The sequence below is a fragment of the Stegodyphus dumicola genome, chromosome 3 (assembly GCF_044657685.1).
Source record: "Stegodyphus dumicola isolate Sdum_Otavi_A_Nest chromosome 3, ASM4465768v1".
In the NCBI taxonomy this organism is placed as follows: domain Eukaryota; kingdom Metazoa; phylum Arthropoda; class Arachnida; order Araneae; family Eresidae; genus Stegodyphus; species Stegodyphus dumicola.
In genome coordinates, this window is record NC_140770.1 from 60,518,553 (window position 1) to 60,536,258 (window position 17,706).

At 31.2% G+C, this 17,706-nt stretch overlaps 1 protein-coding gene across 8 annotated transcripts in view; it reads left to right on the forward strand.

Moving 5' to 3' along the window:
- Positions 1-17,706, forward strand: part of LOC118185800 (F-BAR domain only protein 2) — a 115,795-nt gene that overhangs the window by 28,483 nt on the left and 69,606 nt on the right. For 3 of the 8 annotated variants that reach the window (XM_035355709.2, XM_085812942.1, XM_085812943.1), the window contains exons 6-12: positions 283-363; positions 734-758; positions 982-1,061; positions 1,384-1,482; positions 1,894-1,990; positions 3,329-3,514; positions 12,260-12,394. In XM_035355709.2, coding sequence (XP_035211600.1) covers positions 283-363; positions 734-758; positions 982-1,061; positions 1,384-1,482; positions 1,894-1,990; positions 3,329-3,514; positions 12,260-12,394 — 703 coding nt within the window. The remainder of the gene's footprint in view (positions 1-282; positions 364-733; positions 759-981; positions 1,062-1,383; positions 1,483-1,893; positions 1,991-3,328; positions 3,515-12,259; positions 12,395-17,706) is intronic. The other 5 variants (XM_085812947.1, XM_085812948.1, XM_085812944.1 and 2 more) reach the window with 4 other exon arrangements.

The window sequence follows — 17,706 nt, forward strand, 5'->3', positions numbered from 1 at the left end:
TTTGTTATACAGGCATTTATTTCACTTAAATTAATGATTTTAAGTTTTGAACAAACATGCAAAAACTATTGTATTTCTTAAAACTCCTTTAAATAAGTGAAGATATCTGGTAGTAGCAGATTGCATTATAAATGATGTATTTCTCTAGAAAATAATACTACTATTTACAAAAGATTGTGCAAGAGCTAATCTATCATGTGCATTTCATATTAATGTTTCATCTATATTTCTGCTTGTGTATTGTATTATTTCGACATAAATGTGTAATTTAAAATATTTTAGGCAAAAGAAGCTTTCAATGCTAGAGCTGTAGAATATGAGAAATTAAAAAGAGAAAATGCTTCTATTAAAGACTTAGAAAAAGTAATTCTTTTAAATCTTAGTCATGCTAAGTAAGATATCTATGGAGCTAAGTTTTTTATTGCATGAGATTGTTTTCTATATTGTAAATCTTAGTAAGCATCCATCTTCACTACATTTATTCAAATTCTAATGTTTTAGAAGTGGTGCTCTTAAAAACATCTTTTGTTCTTTAATCTGTATATAAAATTTTTTTAATTGACTGTAGTTCTGTTTACTTTTAATTTATAACAATGTATTACTACATTATTAATTCAGTTTATAAGCTTTAAAAATATTTAATTTATTCTTTTTATTAACATTGAAACACCATTATATCATTTCTGATTTATGCATTAACTTCTTTGTATAACTACTGTTATTTATTTTTTAGGCTGAATTAAAGTGTAAAAAAGCATGTAAGTGATTTCTTTCTGTTGTAATATTGTGAATTACAGGTAATATTTTAATAATTTAGAATTCTTTTCTTTCTTGATTTGTAACTTTGTTGTTATGGTGGGGGATATGAGAATATCTTTCTAATTCAGTTTTATTAAGTTCCTCTCTTTTAAAAGTGTAGTTTAGCAGAAATAACATGCATTGCATTAGCAAACTACAGACAACAATTATTTAATTTTTTAGGTGAAGAATATAAATTATACATTGAAAAATATACGACAATTAGAGAAGATTTTGAGAAGAAAATGATGGTTTCTTGCCAAGTATGTTAAATTTTTATGTGTAATTTGGATGCATATTAGCACATTAAATATTTTTATTCACATTGAATTAATGAACTAATCTATTTATACCATTTTAATTATATAAAATAAAAAACTATTTTAATTAAATAAAATAAAAGGGAAAAGTATGGAATATTGTCTAAAAGTATAAGAAAACAGACAGACCACATTTATAAAGTTTAGAATTTTTATTTCATAGAAGAAAATGTGAACAGTCTTATTTATTTATTGTTATTATTTTTTAATCTGATTCTCATTTTCATTATATGCAGTTGTAAAATTTATTTAAATATTTTGTTAGCATTTCCAAAGCATTGAAGAAGCACATATCAAACAAATAAAAATATTCCTTTCAAATTATGCTCATGTCTTAGAAAGTGGCCATGCTTTAATTGGACAGGTAAGCTGCTTTGTAAAATACCCCAAGTAATTTTTCTAAATGTACTTATATTAAATTATAATAAAAATTGTACTTTTAAAAATAAATTTTAAGGGATGTACATTCAACTAGTTATGATTCATATTCAAGTTTTAATTTTTTGTGGAACTTTTATTTTATTAAAAATTAAAAAAAATTAGAGACTAGGATTAATTGTTTGTATTTTTGCTTATCATATATAGTCTTGATGGATCTTACAATGTTAATTAGTATGCTATATTCTTTTAATAGTTTTTATGCTATTTAAAGTGCCTTCATGCCTATGGAAGCTTGCTCTAGCTTATCATGTGAAATTTCTGTTTTCTGTATATTCTTTTTATAGTTTAATAATTAATAATTTGAAAAATAATCCTCATTATTGTGATATTTCAGGTGCATGTGGAATTTGTTCAACAGTGTAATGAAATGGATGTTGATAAACTTCTTGAACACATGGTTAATGAAAGAGGTACTGGTGCTGAAAAACCCGGTAAGTTGCAAATAAGTCCTTAAGCAGCATTCTTTTTTAGAAATTTTACTGAAAAATTTCAGGTAAATATCTCCTACTGTTAGTAATAAACATGCATTTGTCACTAAATATTCTTGCATTATGGATGCAGTTCTCCTGTATTTTCAATCCTTGTATTTTTTTAGTGAATGATTGTTTTTGTACTTTTCCATTAAAGTCATACGATGCATTTTCAGCACTGTGTTACTACATTTTGGCTTATTTTTTCCTTCGCACCTTTGGTTTGTTACTTGACAAAATTGAAAATATGAAACAGCAACAAAGAAACAATCTATAATATTGTAACAAAATCCTTCAAAAACCCTTTGGAAGGAAGACTTCAATTTTTTTTTCTATTTTTGTCAGCAAGTATTCGTCAATTTCTAAAATTTTGTAGTGTCCATCAATTTTAACAGTAGGACTAGACAACAAAGATTTGCCACATACCTCTTTCATGCACTTATTCCAACCAATCACTGCATTGTAATTCATTTCATTTGAGTGTTGTGATTGCTTTGAGCTTTGATTCACAAAACTCGATACATCTTAACTCTTGATACAATAAGTAAATGAATTGCCAATAATGAAAGAAATGCGTAATCCAATAAACTGGCTTTGTATTTAGACTTCCTTTTCATATCAGTGTGAATGAAAGCTAATACGATTATCATTTTGACTCAAGTCACATTAATTTCATGAGGTATTTGTCCAACCACAGTGTTTCTTCTTTCTTTTAATATCTCTTTTTAGAAAGAGAATAATTGCTTGTTCATTTCTTGGCAAATAGTAAGTTATAAAATCCATTGCAAATGAGAAAAGAACAAATTAAAAAAAAGAATAGACAAACATAATTATGTAAGCAATGGTTGTGAAGAAAATTATCTCCAGGAAAGAATCTAAACCAGACTGGTGACACCTGGCACCAAGGAAATATATGTATGTATAAATAAAAAAACAGCAAATGGGCTTTAAGGGAAAAGTACCAATATTTTTATAGCATTTTTGTTTATCATGTTAGATCTTGAATATTTTCAATTAATATTTGGCAAATTTATGCTGAATTTCAAATACTGTTGTATTGCTTATTATAATAATTTTCCCAAAGTTAATAAACTTAGGTTTAATATTCTTTATACATAAAGAAATTGACTTTGTGTAAAGCGTATGCATCTGTAGACTGCTCAAATAAAACTAGTGATGGAATGAGTGATGTTAGTTTAACGTTTAACTTTACTTAGTGTAAGAGAACTGAATACTGCTACAAAGTAAGGTTTTTCATTTAATAACAGTTCAGTGCATTGAGATTATATTTATGATTAGGTGCAGTGACTTTTGAGGAGGCTGACCTTTCTCCCTTAGGCCAAACCCATTCACCAGACTCTTCCGAGATCCACACTGAAGAAAAGATCTACAAGAAAGAAGGTAAAAAAATGTCACTTCATCGCAAAAGCAAACCATCCCGCCGAACTACCTCCTTACTGGACTTGTTTTTTTCATCATCCCTTGGTATGTTTTGTCACCTCCTGCCTAAAAAAATGATACACACATTCCTTTGCACTCATTTTCTTCTTTTTACTTTGCTTGAATGATGAGTTTCCTTTTTTCCCCCCCAAGATATTCTGAAGGTAATGATATTTTGTGGTATCAGAGATTGTGGAGTTTGAATTATAAACAATTTGGTGTAGTTTAAAACACATATTTTGTATTTTTGTTGAAATTAATGTTCTGGAAAATACCTATATTTACTTTCTATTTATAACTTTAAATGAAATTTAATAAGTTTGATTTTACAGCATATATTTTTAATTCGGTTTCTTGAATAAAACATTCAAAATAGAAATAAAAAATGCCATTGAGTATTGATTTATTTTATAAGACCCTTCACTTATAAAAAGCCTGAATGCTTGTTTATTACAACCATAGTGTATAAAGGAGGCAATAGTAAGAAGTTGTGGTTGTATATGCTGCCAGATACCATATTTCAGCAAAATAAAAAACAAATTCTGGAAGTAATTTCCTCTTTTCTGTTGGAATTTGGCAAACTAGTGCTTCATGTTTGAGAGCTTCTGACTGAGTATGGATAATGATGCCTGCTTTTTTTCAGTTGTGCATGATTTCAAGATTTGGAAACTAACCTTTAGGATGCAATGTAGTCCTCATAAAAGTCGTTTTTGGTTACTGTTTTTTTTTTTTTTTTTTGAAGTGTGCCAAATTAACTCCACTGTGGTGGAAATAATTACATTATGACTTAGTGTACTTAGTGTCATCCAGCTGTTTAAAAAGGAAGAACTTGGGAACAAGCGAACTTCGAAACCTTATGCAGTAAAAATTATTAAAGTGCCTGTTTTCTAGAAATTTAAGATTACAAAATTACATTTCAAAGAAAATGTTATTAATTAGGTCTAAAACTGTATGAATAGCTAGCACAAAATCTGAAAATTCATCATCATTTGAATGACATTACAAAAGAAATATGTGTAAACAGTTGCTCTGTGAATGTTATAGTGGAATTTTACCATTATTAAATTCTGTTTTTGGTGCTGATGATTGTGTGCAGAAGAAAAAGTAAAAAATTCTGATCTGTTATATGGTGTTAGAAAATGTATTTTATTTATTTTCTATTGGTATAAAATAATGCTTATTGCAAAATGTTATTTAAAAGTACAGGCACAGGTAGAAGTACATGCGACGCCAGAAATTCACCTGTGGTTGTACAGTTATGTACCTGCCATATTAACTATGCAGTTTCACCAGAGTTTTGAAGAACACCGGGGGGGGGGGTAAGGGTCTCCCATCCCTATCTCCTTATTATAAACCTCTAGAGAGAACTTTTGAATTACCATGTATTTTGATTGGTTCCCTACACTATGTACTTACTAACGTCCATTCCTTCTTCAAGTTTGAATCCAGGCATTTGTACCAGTTGGTTGACTGTTGAAAAGTGCAGACAAATTGACTTTTTATAACTGATTCATTTTATTATGCTGATGAGGAGTGCTCATTTATAAAACAGAAGATAGATAAAAGATTATATCTTGTCGATTGCTTGCTAACACTTTCTTCTCTTGTTTCTGATCTTAATTTATAGCAGACAGAACTTTATTCAATAAGTGGAAATAACCATTCCTTCAAGGTATTAACGCATTGTGTGGAATAAAGTAATATATTCAATTGTAACGTTTTCTTTAGTAATAAAACATGGCAAAAACACAAGAAATTTGTCTTGCAGCCCTTGTGGACACTGTCATTTCATTAGAAATCAACTTTTTTTTAGTCATGTGGTTTTGAATGTTGATATTTTATGTCTGTGAAGAAAGGATTTGTGTGTTAAATTATATCCATAAATTGAAAAGTTATGCTGATAGGATGTGAGAAATACCAAGTATTTACACTGTTGGATACAGTGAATTTGAACCTTATACAGTTTCTTTTCAGAAAATTGTCCTATTGAATATTTTAAATCACTTGCAGGCACTTTGTATATACTAGGTCTTTGCCATTTATTTTTAAAATAATCTGTGATACAGTTAGTTTTTTACCAAATAAGTTAGCTTTCATTTACCAGAGCTTGAAAACATTTAACTTTTATTGGTATATGTTCAATTTCAAATAATCAGATTTTTCATTAGTGTTTTTTTTTTTTTTTTTTTTTTAAATTTGAATTATAGTTGTGCTCTCTCTTTGTCTCGGTTATGGTATTTGAAAATACAATTCACTTCCTCTTTTTTGGGCATCAGCTTAATTTATACTTACTTTTTCTCTCAAGCCATTGTTTTATAGACGTCTACTTTGTCTTTTGTTGCTGAAGCTCATATGGCATTTTTTATTTATCATAAGAATTACTCTTGTCAGTATGTCTAAGCTGGGGTGTTTCTATAACAACTGGGAAAGTATATTCAACTAGGGGTGAGCCCAGTGAATGTTTTATTGTTATTTTGTTTTTAGCAAATGCTGGCAGTGAGAATGAATTTACTATTCAGTAAGCAGCTTGCATATACCATATCAGTGTTGCCAGGTCGTGTGATTTTTCACAAATTTGCGACATTTGACAAACTTGTGCTACTAAAATTTTAGTATTTGCGATTTTGTGACTTCCATTATTTTCTTATGCTACTTTTTGTGGCTTCAACGATTTTTTATAATATTTCGTAAAATTCTTGCATGTTAAAATAATTTATATCAAAAAAACAGTTTTAGGCTTAAATAGAAGTTGGCATCTGGCAACTGTTTACATGTGGGCTTTCAAGACTGCACAGCCTGATGTCGGTATGACAAGAAGGGGGTAGGGGGAAGGGAGAAAATTTTGGGGAAGGGGCTGCTTTCAAACCTCTCTTGTTCTCTCCTTGTCCCCCATGTGTTTTGTTTTTAAGTCAGTTCACTCTCCCCAATTCTGTGGTGATAACAAATTGAATAAAAGAATTGCAGCTTGTGCGTCATATATTGGGTAACCAAACAGAGAAAGAAATGAAATTCATTCACCTATAATGTTGCTGAGAACTAAGCAATAGAAATGACTTAAAATCACAGCAGTGGCAATTTGCTAAATAACAACACACATAAATTTAATAGTAAAAGGACAAGGCTTTTTACTATTAAATTTATGTGTAATCAGGATTTGAACTAAGCCCACCAGGCAGAACGGAAGACTCGTTGAAAAACATTCCTCAATTGAAATATTTACAATTAAGCAAAAAAAAAAAAAAAAAAAAATTAAAAAATGAATTGCCAACTAAAAAAATTTAAAAAATGAATTGCCAACTAAAAAAATTTAGTACAGAAGTGCTAACAATCTAAATGTGAAGAATTTCTTAAGAATGGATGTGCACAAATTAATTTAAAAATAGAACCTAAATTAAATGAGAATTAATCAAAAAGAATTGAAAATGAGCAATATAATTTCAAAATTTTCATTAAAGCTAAGATATGTAATTAAAATGACTAAGAATCAAATACAGTCTGTAACTCACGGAACCAGTAGACAGTAAATTTGTGATGACATCAGAGGTCATGTGAGCATGCGTAACTATGATGTCACAAAAAGTCACGTGATCTCTAATGTCATTTGTGACTTTTTGAGTTTTCCTTTGCTACTGTACTTGAAAATTTTCTCGCAACACTGTACCACATAACCATTGCTGAATTTTCATGTAATTTTTTTTTTGCATAAATGTTTTGTAAGTTTATTGAGTTTTTAAAAAAGTTAATGAGAAGAGTAAAGGAATGGAAAAAAATGATAAGGATAATCATGAAGGTAAAAAGAGAGAGGGGGGAAAAGATTATTGAAAAGTAGAAAGATGGTACACATATCTAGAACTTAACTATTGTCTACTGTATGCTGCAAACAACAATATGTACAATTGTAAAATACAAAGATGTTTTTAAATTGGTTGTGAAGGAGCTCGAATCAATTACTAAATAAAGATCGGAGACACTAAGGCATGTTCAGCAATTGTTTTTGATCTGGATAGCAGAAAAGCATTAATGTATATTTCATTCACGTAAAAAATTTCACCCATTACATTTGTATTTTAGAATTAAACAGTGTTATAATAATAACAGCAGTATTTTCCTAATAAAAACAGATTCATTATTGTCCCTCTATTTCTTATTGAACAAATTTGTCTTACACTCAGTTTGGTATAAATCAAGAATCTGAACTGGGTCAATCATGCATACTGAGGTACCACTTCATATATAAAACATTTATGTTCGTATATATATATATATATATATATTAAATAACTGAAAACTGTTTTGTGCTCTAGAAGTATATAAAATTGTAAATGTCACTGCTTTTGACTACAGGCTAATATAAATCATGGGAGCTGTGATTTAATGACATTTAATAGTTTTTAAAATAAGATGAAAGAAAAAAGGGAGAAAAAGCATAGGATATAGTTTTACACATCCTGTAATATTTATTAGGTTACATTGTAGTTTGCAGAATATATTTTTGAAAACCACTTTAAATTTATTTAAAAATTATTTAAAATATTAAAATGTTTCTGTTTTGATTTTAATTTATGTATGCTTTCATATTCCGTATAATTTTTAATGATGATTCTATATTAAAAGTAAATTTTACCTGCATGTATTTCTATCATGATATGCTGAGCTGATATTTATGTTAGTTTTAGATTATTATCTGTATTTATTTTAAAATTTTATTTGATATATTTATTTTGAAAAAATGTTTTTAATAAGAAACAAAAATTAATTATAATAAAAGATATACATAAATGAAAAAAGACTACATGTAATGAAAAAAATTGGACAGTATTTTTTTTTTCGCAATAAAGCTTTAAATTTGTGTGGGATGCTGAAGTTATCTCAGTTAATTACATTAAAACAAAATTGTTATTTTGCCAAAATTTACTCTTAGCATGCATATGGGAGATGGATATGCAAAGTAATTTATTTATAAAAAACAAAAACTTTAGTTTCTATATTTAACAACAATGCAAATTAAAGTTGTGTCTTTCTGTCTAACATTCATATTGTTATCAGATCAGTGCTGTTTTGGAAATTCATTGTTAATGTGGAAAAGGTGAGTCCTCTGTTATCAATGAATTATAGACCACACACAGTATCACCAACAGGTGGACCAGGCAGGTTTTATCATATATGTTCTCCTTGCCTTCTTTACGAACTTTGCCATCACTTGGATTTGAATCATACACTTCATAGATTTGGTGATAAATCCCTGGTGTCATATTTTGGTCCAGAATTAATAACAAACATTATTTAACAGATGGTGGACTGCTTGGCCTTCTTAAACATATTCATCAATCATGTATAGTACACGCTTTTGACATGATTCAAAATGGCATCTATTTATAAACAGGTGATGCTTGGGCTACATTATGCATAGGCAAAATTTTCTATGTGCCTATTTAAAAAAATACTGCTAAAAGGTCCTTGCTCAAGTGATTTCTTATATATATATGGATTAAGTGATATCCTACACACATATATGCAGAGTAAAAGCTTGACAATCTGGAACACTTGGTAAATGCTGAATACCAGATACATGAAATTACCGAATAGCTGAGCATTTACAAAATGTAATTTGTGATAGAAAAGCCATGTGAATAGAGAAAAAAATTCTAATAAAAAATTATGTAAGATTTGATCTTACATAAAATTTGGTGTATTTCGTCAGCCTTTAACTTAGGAAATTAAAATATCTTACCTGATTATAAAATGCCGGGAACCATAAGAATTAGTGAAGATACCACCAGACTTGCACTAGCTATTCTAGTGGAAGCTGCATAATTAGTCAAAATAAAAGATTACTCTGCTTTTACACTAAAAAGATATGTAAAATATTCAAAAATTATTGCTAGTATGACATTCAGCTTCAGACCAATTGATTGAAATTCATATTTGCAAAAGAGATTAAAGTATTTTAACTTCTATAAGAACACATATCAGAGCACTCATTCCAAATTTCTCCCTACCTTGGCACTATCAGTCTACCACAAGAATACTTCTTGACACATCTATAGCTATCTCGTGTCGTAGAAATGAGCCCTAATCCATTTTTCTTAGTAGAGTCTTTTAAGTACACACTGTAAAGAAATTAAGAGAATTTTCATATTTGATTTACGATCTCCAGAACTACTGGGCGGATTTTAATAAAATTTGGTGTGAACATAGGTTGATATAATACAAACAAAATAAACATTCAGCAGTTATAGTAGATACACATTTTCATGTGTAACACTAATGAGAGTCTGAAGATCTGAAACAGCGATTGCAGAAGACACAAAAGAAATGGGTTAATAGGAGGTATGGTCCCCTCTTACAGCCATACAAGGCCTCACAGCGTGACGTCATACTGGAAATAAGGCAGTTTATCAGTCCTGTGGCAATTGGTCCCACTCATTCAGGAACGCTGTTTTCAGTTCCTGCATGGTTCTCAGAGGGTGGTTGTAAGTTGCATTTGCCCTCCCCATAGCATCTCAGACATGCTCTATAGGTTTGAGGTCTGGAGAGCTGGCTGGCCAATCCATCCGGCGAATATCCTCGCTCTTGAGAAATTCGTCGACCAGAAGAGCTCTATGTGGCCTCGTGTTATCGTCCTGTAAGATGAACTCGGGGCCCACTGCACCCCGAAAAAGGTGAACATAGGGCTCCAAGACCTCATCCCTATACCTCATTTTTGTGCACACCAGTCACAGAGCCTCTGTCAAAGACGTGGAGAGGTGTGCGGCCATCCAACATAATGTCTGCCCAGACCGTTACACCACCATAATTGTTGATTTCGCGGACATTGGAGGGTATAAGTAGTGGGTCCTTGGCTCTTTCCATATGAAATTACGGCGAGAATCGGTGTTTAGGCTAAAACGGGACTCGTCTGTGGCCACATACAGTCTTGAGAGAGCTGAAAAGCTGTAGCCCTGTTATGCCTCGCTAAAATGGACAAATAGCGATCTTCTCTGGCCATCGTGTCTCTTGGACGACCTTGCCCAGGCGTTCTCTTCAGTATCCTGGAACTGTTTCCATAGGTTACACTTGATGCTGGGGGTTAAAATAAACTCTCTCTATATCGGGACTTGGAATTGGCCTGCCTCTAGCCTCCCCACAATTCGCCACCTCATTCCATCATCTAAACGGTGGTTAGTCACTTTTACTGTTCCAATGTGAATTTAACCGATTGCTGCAAGATAACACCAAGAAATTCGCTAAGGTGTGCTAGCGAATGCAATTCATCTTACCCTTCACACGTTTATAAAGCCTGTTTTTCTGCTGCCTCCGCCTACACACACGTGTGCACTTACATATTTCCCGTACAAGATTTGCATTTTTATCTAGAAGCAATGATTTTTTCTTCAGTTCAGTTCTTTTCATACAATTCGATAAAATATTCAAATTCTGTTAATTTATTTTACTAGTGTATGTGCCTGTTTAATATTTTTTGGTCTTGAAGTTTTTGTGGCATAAGTGCGAACACAATGATGCTTAATAATAAAGGTAAAATAAAAATGTATTAGCAGGAGGACGCCCTAGCAGTAACTTGCATTGTTTAGCGATTCTTTTTCTTTTTTCTTTTTCTCTCTCTCTTTTTGATAAAATATACAAATTCTCTTAATTTATTTCACCAGTGTAGTAGTTTCTTAGTAGAAATTTAAATTTGCCATTTTTATGCACATGATGATTTACAACATAACATTTAAAAATTTTTTGCTTTAAATAAAATGCATGTTATAATATTGTTTTCTATTTTTCATGACCAAAATTCACTCGAAAGAAAGTAACAACGAAATTTTTACTTGGCTCATCTATTCTGTAAATGTATAAGGCCTATTACTTCAGTGACCATCTCCATTAAACATACTGATGAGAGTAATGATTGTGATAGACAAACAAAGTAAATATTGTGAATTTAGGAATCATGTCTTCCCATGCCATAGTAACTCCCCACTTTTTTGTCTGTTTGTTTGTGTGTGTTCTATTATAAGGACAAACTCTTAAAACAATATTTATTGGTGGAGTTTTGAGAGTCCTGTACTTAAAAAAAATTAATTTTGTCCTATTATAAGGACAAGCTCTTAAAACAATATTTATCGGTGGGGTTTTGAGAGTCCTGTACTTAAAAAATAATTAATTTTAAAATTTTCCAGTTACTTGATTTACTTTTTGGGTAGCTGAATGACAGATAGTTGGGCTTTTAATATGTGTATATACATAATTTTAGTCCTCACCCCTAGTTTTGTTTTCTTAGTGCATTTTTTCTCCTGATTTCATTTTTCTTTTCTTGTTTATTCTATCTTTCAAGATTGATTTTATTCCTAAATTTATTTGTATGACCAAAAATTTAATATTAATACATGTCACATAGAAACAAGTGTATATGCATTTGAATGGTCATGAGTGTATTCATTGATGTTTGCTTCAAAAAATTAATAGATACTTTTTTTTTTTTTTTTTTTTTTCATTCAGTTTAAGTACCAAAGTTACATTTATTTGTTGATGTAGTTATTTATAAAAAATTCTCAATATAATTACTGTTATAACTAAAAAACAAAATTTTGGGCTCATATTTTTCCCCTGAACTTCTCCCGGCATGCTCTTCTGTAGCTTTGCATGTTAATCCTGTTATATAAAGTACCCCAGCATGGCTTATTTTTATTTTATTTCAGTAAAATAAATATGATCTCTGGAAGTGAAAATGAAACCTGTTTCCAAAAATGGTTCTGCATTCTACAATTCAGTGTTTTTTGTAGTTTTTGCATAATAATTTTCCAGGTAACTCTGAATCCAGCGGAGTGACCAATTCTACATCATCTTATTCTCAGAATGCCAACAACGATAGTGCCACATCTAAGTCCATTCCCCCAAACAGTAATGCTCTGAGTAGGACAAACTTCCGAGCATCAAAATGTAATCAGTTTTTTTATTAATGGCTAGTGCCTATTTTATTTTATTTTATTTTAGTTGTATTTGTTAACTTGTCACAAGTTACAAATACTCTGTTTGCATTTTTAATGCTTTAGCTTAGACTATACTTCTAAAAGATGCAAGGTAAAATTAATAAAATACTTTGCTTTTATTTTAGATAATCATGAAATTCAATGTGAGTTTTTTTTTAATATTTTGCTTTTGCAGCATTTATAATCAAAGTTTGTACAATGAGTTTTCTTATTATATGTAATATTAGTGAGTGGGGAACTAATATTACTCTCAGATGTACCTAAGTTTATTTAATAAATCGGATCTTCATTTCAGTTATGAAATAACTAACCAGGTCAAATTAATTATGAAAATGTTTTCTGGTTTATTATGTCAACTGGCATTCATAGAAACATTTTGCATTTTCACAAAATTATGCTATAGCAGTGTTTCAAATCTTCCCTGATAATTTCTTTTTTTAAGAAATACTTTAGTTTCTTCAGTGTGGGATTTTAATAGTAATAGTATGTAAAAAATATTTAACCTAACTATAAATTTTTATCTATTTGCTATGCAATCTAAAATTTTTCTGTGTACTTTATACTCAAAGGAGAACAAACATATTAGCAAATGTTTGATGGTTATAACTAGTATGTTTAAAAAATTTAAATTTAAAAATAAATGCAGTTTATTTCATTCCTAAGTAAAACTAAATATTTCCATCCTCTTATTTGAAATGTTTGTTTATCTGGACATCAGAATGAAATTTTATAAATTAGTTGAGATGCCATATGCAATGAATGTTCTTTAAGAATGATTTCAAGGCTACCAAAATGGGGGGAATCGTTATTTTTTTCTACTATGTGGTGTATGTGTAGCATGTTTTTATGATAAAAAAACAAACAGGCACTTCAGTCCATTTTGTCTGTCATAATCTGTGGGAATACAAAATATTATTTGTTTATAATTTGAGTTGAAAGTTTAGTGATGATCTAAAGGATTAATTCCATAAAAATGAGGGAGGGAGAGAAAGTTAGCTGCATTTTGAGTGGTTTATGAACCTGTATTAGTGGTCATATCCATAGTGATTACATAGCTGGATAGCACTTTACAGAGAACAGATATGGCTGTCTACCAAAAATACAATATTTCTTTATTTGTTTCTTCTTTAATTCTTTGCCTCATTTGTAGACGAGCATAACTGTAATAATAAAAATAGTTTAGTTTTATAGTAAGTCCAAAATGTTTTAAGTCAAGAAGTATGTGTTATTATTAACTTATTAAAAATTATTGTGTACTTGAAGTTGTCAGTCTGGTGTGAGTATTTATTGGGCACATTTGCCACATGCTGGGACGATTTTTTCTTTGATGATCTCTTGAAATTCATTGCAGTGAACCTTTGTATATGAAATCACCAATAACTTTAAACTTTCCCTAATTTTAAATATTACAGTATTAATCTACAGCTTTCATGTAACCATTTTTTTTTCTTTCATTAACATTTTTTGCATGGGTGTGCATATATATGTGTGTGGATGTGTGTTTGTATATACATGGGGGGGTGTAAGATAAAAAGTGTTTAAATCAAAATTATAACTTAATTTAGCCCCCTTAATTTTAATTTGGGTATTAATCCTCTCTATACTAAAAACATTACTTGCTTATAATTACTTTTTCTGGATTGCATCATTTCTAAATTAATCCATATCAAATGACTTTTACATAATGCTGGTAATGTAAATGGGACTCAAACAGCCAATAATAATTTTATAGCATTATTAATTATCTAATTAAAGGCATTGAAAATGAAACTTACCCATTCTGAATTAAGATTTCATCCCGAATACAACACTTTGCTTCTGCTTCTGTTGCGCTAAGGTGTTGCCATTTTGCTTTGTTTCTATCACAACAATATCAAAAATATAAATGTTCTTGAACAGGCTCAGTATAATGTTCCAAATTATTTGTGGCCGCAAAATCTTTAAATACAACAAAAGAAATATTATTTGAATTTGTCCATCTGCAAGTCTGTACTTTTTTATGCATCAGTCTTCTATCTTCAATGCCACCAATATATCCAAGTTATGCAAATGAGTCATCATTATAGTGATGAAATTAAATTTATTGTATCACATTTCCAAGCTTCCAAGCAAGAGTATGAAGCATATCTACCTTTAACTTTTATGCACAAATCATCATACACACATATATACACATATATATATGTAATAGATTCTGCAGTAGAACGCAAGCTGTTGAATCTATAATGAACAGTTAGCATTTTGATGGCGTAGAAGGATTGATCCAAAATGAATAGGAAATTGGAGGAAAAGGCAGATTAAATCTTCACTTTTTATTGCGGCAAACATGTTGCGGCCACAAACAAGTTGGCACGTTAAATGTGCCCATTCCCAAAAGTTTACATTATGTTGCATTAGTTTACATTAGTAGACGGACTGTAGTCAAGCTAGGTGAAAGCGTAGAAAGCAAGTGTGTTAAGGGTGAAATCTTAATTTAGACTGAGTTAGTTTTGGTTCTCGATGAATTTTGATTGGATAGTTAATATTGCTGTAAAATTACTATTAGCTGTTTGAGTTTTAGTTCCATTTAAATCATCAGAATTATGTAAGAGTCATATGACATGGATCAGTCTCGAAATGACACAGTGCAAATAGAGGTTACTCTTTTTAGAATAGAGCAGGGGAATTTATGTTGGTAATTTAATCTTTTACATATTCTTTAATTTTCTTATATATACGTTCTGGTTGTTTCAGCAAATAAGTTATAAACTTTCAGGAGAGATAGCGTACACCAAGCTGATAGAAAACACATAGCAATGCATGGTCAAAAGTACTTACCAGGTGTGATAGTGGCAACATAAAACACAAGAAATGAAGGACAAGAACAGGTTGAGAATAAGCATTGCTTTCTGAAAGTTAAGGAACAGCATGTTTTCAAAGGTCACCATTACAAAAATGTCAGTAACATTTAAATTCACAGTTTATATGCATGATAGTAATGAAGTTGAAGAAATATATGCAAAAGCAATAGCTGCAATTTTTATTTTATAGAAATGAATGCTTATTTAAGAGTTGGAGAAAAAAATGTCAGAAATTGTAAGTTTTGTTTATGATTCTTGATGTTCAGTTGTTATTAGCAATTTTGTTGACAGTATCCAGGAGAGTTTATCAATGTCTAGGATAAGTCATTTGCCAGTTTGTTGAGGTGGCAGGCAATCTGATGAATGGAAATGGGGATGTGACAAGCTGATGCTGCTAGATATCTCTGTGTTTCTCATAGTGTGGTCCAATGACTATGGAATTAGTTTGAATCTGAGGATTCTGTGTCTAGAAGTCATGTTCCAGGCAAACCAAGAGTAACAACTGTGGAAGACCATTATTTATTCATTTCGGCCGGAAGAAAGAGCAACATTATTGTGCTTCATCTCATGGCAGATCATTCTGTAACAACAAGAAAAAAAATCTCAATTATTACAGTGTGTACATTACAGGCCTGCATGCACATTACAGGCTTGTATGACTTCTGAACCAGTCAACAATGGCTGTCTGTTCTCTTCACAGACGAGTCCAGTTTCACATTGGAGATGTATTCAGGTCGTCAGCTGATCTAAAGAGAACAACACACCAGATAGAACCAATCCCACATTCTGAAAAAACACATTTATAGAGGTGTGGGATATTGGTTTGGTCTGGGACCTTTCTCAGTGGTCAATATTGATCTGCATATGTTCCATGGAGGAACTTTGACCGGTGGAAGATATGGAGACGAGATCTTTGATCGATATGTCCACCCACATGCCGCTGCTATTTGTCTTGGATTTCTTCTGATGGACAGCAGTGTGATACCACCGAGCTGAGTTTGCTGAAGAGTATCTTGAGGGTCATGGTACGAAGCGGATGGAATGGCCAGCTCGATCCCCAGACTTCAATCTGATACAGCAACTTTCAGACTGCCTTGGGAGACAGGTTGCTGCTTTAAGTCCTCCTCCAGGGTCGTCAGATGAGCTTAAACAAAGATTACTCTGTGTCTGGGTTTTGCTTTCCCTTCCACTGATCAACAATTTAATTGACAGCATGGAACTTCACTGTCACCAATGTATTGCAACTGAAGTTGGACACATTCCTTATTAGAACCCATTTTTGTAATGTTAAACCACATTTTTCGTCAAAAAACTGTGATGTACTGTTCTTCAAAGACTGCATTTGTCTGCCAAGAGTGTAATTTTTCGTTGTAATTTATTTTTTATTGAATTTAGGAAACATTCTATGTCACATTCATTAAAGAACTGTTTAGTGAACATATCCTCTAAATTATTTGTTTCTGTGCTGCTTCATTTTCAAATGGGATATAAAAAATGTGCTGTTCCTTAACTTTGGAAGGGCAGTATATGTTTATTATACTTAGTGCAGCAGAAATCAAGAAATAAAACCAAAAACAGATTAATTTCATCGAAGAAGGTGTTCGAAATTGCGTTTGAAACATATCCTCAACATGGGATAGGCAGGGGTGGTCGGTTAATTGGCTAACAAGATCGCCAGACCCCACTCGCTTTGACTACTTCCTCTGGGGTTACATCAAGACATTGGTGTATGAAACCGCTGTTAGAAGTGTCAAGAAACTTGTTGCACGCATTGTGGCAGCTGCTGAGGAAGTCCAGAACATCAGATCTTCCATGTGCTTGAGATGTGAGGCCTGTAACAGAATCCAGGTTTGTAATTTTGAACATCTTCTTTAATTACAATAATTGTCTATTTTTGTTCTTATTCCTTGATTTCTACTGTACTAAACATAAGAAACATGTTTCCTCACCTTGTTTATATTTTTCCTTTCTTGTGTTGTCACTCTACCACGTCAGGAAAGACTTCTCAACCACACATTGCTATGTGATTTTCCATCGTATAGATGTACTGTATCTCTCCTGAAGGTTTGTAACCAATTTGTTGAAACACCCTGTATATATATATATATGTGTGTGTGTGTGTGAGGTAATGTATACACACATATAAAAATTATACTATCACACACATATGTACATCCATGCAATATATATGTAATGTATGTATATGTTGCAGCCAAAGTAAAAAACAGCCAGTTGGCTAGTGTTGCTCTAAATTGATCAGCCAGTGTCTGATTTTTTTTGGTTTTGAGCATTGACCAGCCAGTTCACAAAATGGCATAGAGTGATCGGCCAACATCAGAATAAAAAAGACATGCTATTAAATTTATTTATATATGCTTTATTTATTAGCATCATTTTTTGAAATAAGCTCACTTCTATGACA